Genomic DNA, 6993 nt, shown 5'->3' on the forward strand with positions numbered 1-6993 from the left:
AATTAAGTTGCTTAAACCCATGATGTGGATAGGCTTATTTCCAGCTAATAAGTAATTATTGTGGCATTTAGCTGTATGAAATATTCTAACGTAGAAATCCAGGACACGACAGCAGAGAAAAATGATAAATTTTCTAGTTTTATGCAAAAAAAATAGGTCAAAGAAAAGCAAAAATAGGAATTAAGACATTTTTGGCAATAGAGTTGTTGTGGATAAACATATAAAACTAGTACCACTCCGAATGGAAGATCCACGCACTGAAACGTCAAAAACACAAAAGATTCCCAAGGGAGTCACTCCTCTTTCTCTTTCTCATCCTGATGAATATCAAAGATTTGACAAACCAAATCGTCATTATTCATGTAAGGAAGAAGGAAAATTTATAACTGCCTTTATAAAATCTTTTGTTACATTTGGAGAGGAAACAAGAAAACTCGAAACAGCCGCTAGTTTGTTTCAGAGATGGCGGGAGGTGGTTTCGTTGCTCAAGGTGGAGGAAAGAAGTATGAAGGTGGTGTCACACCCTTTGTCATCATGACCTGTTTGGTTGCAGCTATGGGTGGTCTCATTTTCGGATATGACATTGGTATCTCAGGTAAAAGCTAGTCTTATGCAAGTTACTTTCACAACAAACAGCAATTGCAGCATTATTAAATATAGTGTGCTCTGAATTTTGTAGGTGGAGTGACTTCAATGAACGCATTTTTGGAGAAGTTCTTCCCATCTGTGTACAAGAAAGAGACTGAAACGCATCATGAAAATATGTATTGCAAATTTGAGAGCCATTTGCTGCAACTTTTTACGTCTTCTCTCTACGTTGCAGCATTGGTAGCTTCCTTCTTGGCTTCTATGGTAACTAGAGCCTTTGGTCGCAAGATCTCCATGTTGTTGGGAGGCTTGGTTTTCCTTCTTGGTGCCATCCTTACTGGTGCTGCCATGAACGTTTTGATGCTTATTATTGGTCGTCTGTTACTTGGTGTTGGTGTTGGCTTCGCCAATCAAGTATGATTCTCTCTCTCTCTCTCTCTCTCTCTCAGTGTCTCTCTCTCTCACATGCGCATAAGAATTCTTTCCTTATTAATAAAACCTAACAATTTGCAATCTTCAATTACAGTCTGTGCCAGTTTATCTATCTGAAATGGCACCAGCACAGTTAAGAGGAGCACTCAATATTGGTTTCCAAATGGCCATCACGCTTGGTATTTTGGCTGCCAATCTCATCAACTATGGAACAGCAAAAATCAAAGGTGGCTGGGGATGGAGAGTTTCGTTGGCTCTTGCAGCAGTCCCAGCTATAATGATAATAGTTGGATCTCTCTTTCTACCTGATACTCCGAATTCAATTCTAGAGAGAGGCCATCCAGAGAAGGCAAAAGCAATGTTGAGAAAGATTCGTGGAACAGACAATGTTGAATATGAATTCCAAGATCTTGTTGAAGCAAGTGAGGCTGCAAAGAGAGTACAAAACCCATGGAGGAACATTATGCAGCCAAAATATAGGCCTCAACTTGTCATTTGTACCTTGGTTCCGTTCTTCCAACAACTTACTGGAATTAACGTCATCATGTTTTATGCTCCTGTTTTATTTAAGACCTTGGGTTTTGGCGATGACGCTTCTCTTATGTCCGCAGTTATAACTGGTGTAGTTAATGTCTTAGCCACACTCGTTTCCGTATACTGTGCTGACAAATTTGGGAGACGAGCTTTGTTCCTTCAAGGTGGCGCTCAAATGATTATATGCCAGGTATATCCTTATATGTTATATAAACACACACCAGAAGTGAAACCTTCGAGTTATTTCTACAAAATTTAAGCTGACATTCTGGTTTGTATAGGTTCTTGTCGGAATCATGATCGCAACCACCTTTGGAACTACTGGTGTAGGCAAATTGTCAGGTGGTGAAGCGAACTTTGTGTTGTCCTTGATTTGTCTTTATGTAGCAGCTTTTGCATGGTCCTGGGGTCCATTAGGATGGTTGGTGCCTAGTGAGATATGCTCTCTCGAAATTCGATCAGCAGGCCAAGCCATCAATGTCTGTGTTAACATGTTTTTCACATTTGTGATTGGCCAATTCTTTTTATCCATGCTTTGCCACATGAAGTTTGGGCTCTTCTTATTCTTTGCTGGCTTTGTCATTCTTATGACTCTTTTCGTGTTCTTCTTCTTGCCTGAGACAAAAAATGTACCCATTGAAGAAATGAATAGGTTATGGAAGGCACATTGGTTTTGGGGACAGTACATCCCAGATGAGGGTGTGAGTGGTGGTCATCCCTTTGGAGATCAAAGTGCATGACTTTGTAATAACGTTCATTAGCACAATGCGAAAAGGAAAATAAGTAAGATTTGGATTTGTTTAATAAATTCATATCAGGCAAAAGGAAAGCTATATGGATATGTAATTGTACCGATTCTTTGTACCAATTCTTGTTTCTGTTCATGCAATGAAACCAGATCTAGCAAAAATTTTTTGCTTTCTGTGTGCTTTATAGTCCCCCACTCTTCTTCCTTTTTTTTTTTCCTTCTTCTTTTTTTTTTTTTTTTTTTTTTTTTTTTTTTTTTTTTTTTTTTTTTAACTCAAGTATTCTCATACTTAAGAGGCATTAAACTATCTTGATGGGATTGAATTGCCTAGACCGAGTGGTATGTGTTGAATAATGGAAAAACAACGAACTTATGGTGATCATGATGGGATGGACCTAAAAGAAGATCCAAAGCTAATTACCATGATCCAAACATGTGGGTCTTGAGTCTTTTAATTAATTTTATATTTTAATTAGCGTAATTGGACATGTTTAAATTGAGCTTTATGTTTTATTTAATTTTTAGGGTTTCTTAGCTTATAAATATTTAGTTTTCAGTATTGTAAGACATATTATTGATAGAATTTTCAGTTGATGCGTTTATGTTAAGAGAAGCGTATTCTCTTTGGTTTTTCATTTAACTTGTTTTCAAACTTATCAAAGATAATTAATCTTTGTGGCGTTCATCTTTTCACCTTGATATCTTTGGTTCATACTTCTAGTTGAGTATTAGATCAAGATCCACAATTCCATCCAAGAAAAAATTTGTAATTTGGGAATTAGGGTTCTTAATTTGGGATTTGGGGTTTACATATCAAATCTGATTTGGGGTGTCAAGATGCCAATCTTGGGGTTTCGCATCATTTGGTATCAGAGCCTTGACTCAAATCAGGTTCTATCTATCTTTATTTTGATTCCGTTTATTTCCATTTTGCTTTCAGTTGATTCAGTTTGTTTTTGTTTTGCTTCTGTTTGATTTTGTTGATGGAAGCCTGGAATTATGCAGCAGAAGCAATCTAGGATCGAAAGTATGAAAGCAAACAAAAACCACAAATCATACAAGAACTGACTTGTTGTAGTGCAGAATCACTTGCTGGTCTTATTTTATAATTCTTCAAGTTACCCTACAGTCTTCTGCTGTGTGATCTTATTTGATTCTATAAATTCTATTTTTCTGCGTTGGCAGAAAAATACAATATGTCTGATTCTTGAGGTCGTCGTGTATTTTTCTCTGAATACTCTCATATCTCAAGCGCGTATTCAAAAATGAATAACTTCTCTTATTCGAATGGCAAACAAACGATAAGATTAATCATTTTGTTACCCACGCGGTTAATATTTTAAATAAAACAGATTATCCGTCTTTTAATTGAAATTAATAAATAAAATTTTTATTAAAAATTAATCTATTAATTATTTAAAATACATAACCCACGTACGGTCCAAATAATTAAACCACAACAAGGACCGCAGGAATAAATTAATAAGGCTACAAATTATAATAAGAATCCATATAGGACCGGTATATTCTTATTATAATTAATTATAAATTATTGCACTAAAATTCATGATTGAACTCCTTATTAATTTAACTTTCCATGAGATAATAATTTATGTTCTCCATGTAAAGATTACATATGCTTATAAAATAAAATAAATCACTGACAATTTATTTAAATAACAGTTTTAATTTTTAAGATCATTGCTTAACTTATTTTATGTGTTGGATTAAAAATCTACCAGCAGGGTTTACACAATGAAAACTTATAAGCTTACATAAAGTGCATCATCATTTTCTAAACTGAGACATGAATTCTATCATTAATTCATATTTCACGAATACAAGTTGCCTTTGACCAATTCATTGAGAATTATTATCTCGATAAATGAAAATCACTCTTTAATGAATTAAAAAGCACAAAACAATGTATGTTTTCTCATATTAATTAAATCAAGGTTAAGAACATAAATCTTATTTCTAATCTCCTCGAGAATATGTTTTAATAGTCAATATAAAATAACCATTCTCTACTTGGTCCAGTTAGATATATACAAAATGTACTAACACTATTATTATAAAATATGCTAAAAAAATTTTTTCATTTAATGCAAATCTCCAATTAAATACATAGAAATAATTATTCAAAGAAAAAAAACATTATACTATTAGATTTGCATGGTTAATAGTATATCTCTATCATCTATTTGATTCCATTTTGCTTCTGTTTGTTTTCGTTTTACTTCCGTTTATTTTTGTTTTATTTCATTTGATTCCGTTTATTTCTGTTTGATTCTATTTATTTTTGTTTGTTCTCGTTTGTTTCTATTTTCTTTCGTTTATTTCCATTTGCTTCCAGTTTATTTATTTTCATGTTAAATCATCTTATTCTTATTCTTTGTTGAAATCGAAAATAGTTGTTGCTATATTTCTTGTCCATTTATCATCATGTTTAACAAAAGTAGTGACGTAATGAAACAAGAAGAATTTTCTATTCTTCAAGATATACAACAATGGTTTGAGCAAATGATTGTGATGTTTGAAAGAGATAGAATGGAAAGACAAGATGTACTTATTGATAACCTGCAAAGGAGGTAACCAAGGCATGTTCCTAATGCTTATGGAAATAATAATGATGAGCAGAAGGTGAGGATTTTCCACACTACATTCTCAGTAACTAGTGATAAAATTGATAGAATTATTATCGATGAAGATAGGTGTGTCAATATAGCTTCCACATACTTTGTAGAAAAACTATGATTATCTACTACTGTACAGCCTAATCCATACAAGATTCAGTGGCTAAACGAAGGTAGTGAGATAAGAGTGACTACATAAGTTCTTGTTCCATTTTTAATGGGAAGGTGCAAAGATGAGATATTATGTGATGTGGCTCTAATGAGTTCTAGTCACTGCTCCTAGGAAGACCATGGCATGTTGACAGGTCTGCTAATCATGATAATGAAAGGAACTTATTCTTTAACGAAGGATGGCAGAAAAATAATCTTATCACCTCTTGATTCACAACAAGTACTAGCTGATAATCTTTTGTTAGAAAAAAGAAAAGGGAAAGTTTATTTTTGATCAATGATAAATTAAATTAGAGCCATTAATTGAAGAGAAAGGAGGAAAAGATGTAACTAGTTGAAGAGAATTCTATTGTAGCTAAGGTGGAAATACAAAAAGAACCGCTGTCTATTGAAAGAATTACACATCAAGTCGATTCTATACTTGAAAAGGGGTTGTATAACACTTTTATGTAACCAATAAAACATGATCCTAGTAAATTTATTTATAATTGTGATAATGTTCACCTTGATTTTATTATAATCTATAGCAGGTACTCAAAAGCATAAAAATTAGCAACATACTTTGAGAAAATGAAGGTTTTGTAACTAAAAGGAGAGCACTTCTATTGGCTATGAGAGATTATTCTATACTCTTCTCAATATGGTCTTATGCAAGATAAAAAATTCAAGAACTTTCCATTTGATCCAGGAGTATGCATTAATCTAGTTGCACTTGAAGGAAGAGATACACAAACAGATTTATGGAGCAATAAAGATTTAGATTTGAGGACAAATCCTTTTCAAGAAAGAGGGTATGATGTGTGTTGAATAATGGAAAAACAACGAGCTTATGGTGATCATGAAGGGATGGACCTAAAAGAAGATCCAAGGCTAATTAACATGATCCAAACATATGGGCCTTGAGTCTTTTAATTAGCTTTATATTTTAATTAGTGTAATTGGGTTTATTTAAATTGGGCTTTATGTTTTATTTAATTTTTAGGGTTTCTTAGCTTATATATATTTTAGTTTTCAATATTGTAAGACATATTATTGATAGAATTTTCAATTTATGCGTTTTATTCAAGAGAGGTGAATTCTCTTTGGTTCTTCATTGAACTTGTTTTCGGACTTATCAAAAATATGAGGAAGCTTTTTTTTTGCTAAAAGAAAAATTGGAACGAGCTTGGTTGATTTTAATTTTTAAAAAAGTTTTTTTTTATTAAACCCATTCATTGATCTTCAGATTAAAAGTCTCTTACTTTGGTAAGAGTTTTACTTTGGAGTTGCCACCTGTTTTCATCGAAAATCCCCCCGAAGGACCCGAAAACATCCTTTTTGTGGTTTTTGATAAAATGTGTTTATTTTTTATGCGGTGCCGATAAATCAGTCTTATAAACAATTTTGAGTCGCCACCCATTGTTTAGGCAATGAGATCGTTTTTATAAAAATGCCTTCATTTTAAACCCAATTTTGTTTTAAGGCCAAATTATTTTAAAAGACTGGTCAGGCGCACCAATGTGATTCTGGGTAAGGGAATTGGGTACGCCGGCCCGTTGGAAGCCGACGCCCGGAAAACCGGCCTCTATTATTAACCTACGATTTCTAATTTATTTTAATTAGAAAAGCCGAATTATTTATTTACTTAAACCCAATCCAAATAGATCGGACCGAGTTCCTATTTGGAAAATTATTTAATCGTCCCAAACAAATCTAACTATCACATGGCAATTATTCAAATCAAAGCAATTAAACCAAATAAATAAAAAGACCCGCTCTTGCCTTATGGTTCAAGGCGGGCGACAAACCAAGTCAAAAATATTAAATAAAATAAATAAATGACCCGCTCTTGCCTTATGGTTCAAGGCGAGTAACAAACCGGATTCAAAAAATATATATACAGAT

General features: G+C 33.3%; 1 protein-coding gene across 1 annotated transcript; it reads left to right on the forward strand.

Moving 5' to 3' along the window:
* Nucleotides 1-251: 251 nt before the first annotated feature.
* LOC105630070 (sugar transport protein 10) lies at nt 252-2476 on the forward strand. Its single transcript, XM_012211755.4, has 4 exons — nt 252-595; nt 680-1002; nt 1115-1744; nt 1836-2476. Exons 1-4 carry the CDS (start codon nt 463-465, stop codon nt 2292-2294), a joined length of 1545 nt encoding a protein of 514 aa, XP_012067145.1. The 5' UTR covers nt 252-462; the 3' UTR covers nt 2295-2476.
* Nucleotides 2477-6993: the final 4517 nt, after the last annotated feature.

This window comes from Jatropha curcas, unplaced genomic scaffold (assembly GCF_041381405.1).
Source record: "Jatropha curcas cultivar XTBG-Jc1 unplaced genomic scaffold, XTBG_Jcur_1.0 HiC_scaffold_1020_pilon, whole genome shotgun sequence".
NCBI lineage: Eukaryota > Viridiplantae > Streptophyta > Magnoliopsida > Malpighiales > Euphorbiaceae > Jatropha > Jatropha curcas.

Coding starts and splice junctions, on each gene's coding strand:
- LOC105630070 (XM_012211755.4), top strand. CDS start 463: ATGGCGGGAGGTGGTTTCGTTGCTCAAGGTGGAGGAAAGAAGTATGAA. Junction 1,003..1,114: donor GTGTTGGCTTCGCCAATCAA/GTATGATTCTCT, acceptor CTTCAATTACAG/TCTGTGCCAGTTTATCTATC. Junction 1,745..1,835: donor CTCAAATGATTATATGCCAG/GTATATCCTTAT, acceptor TGGTTTGTATAG/GTTCTTGTCGGAATCATGAT.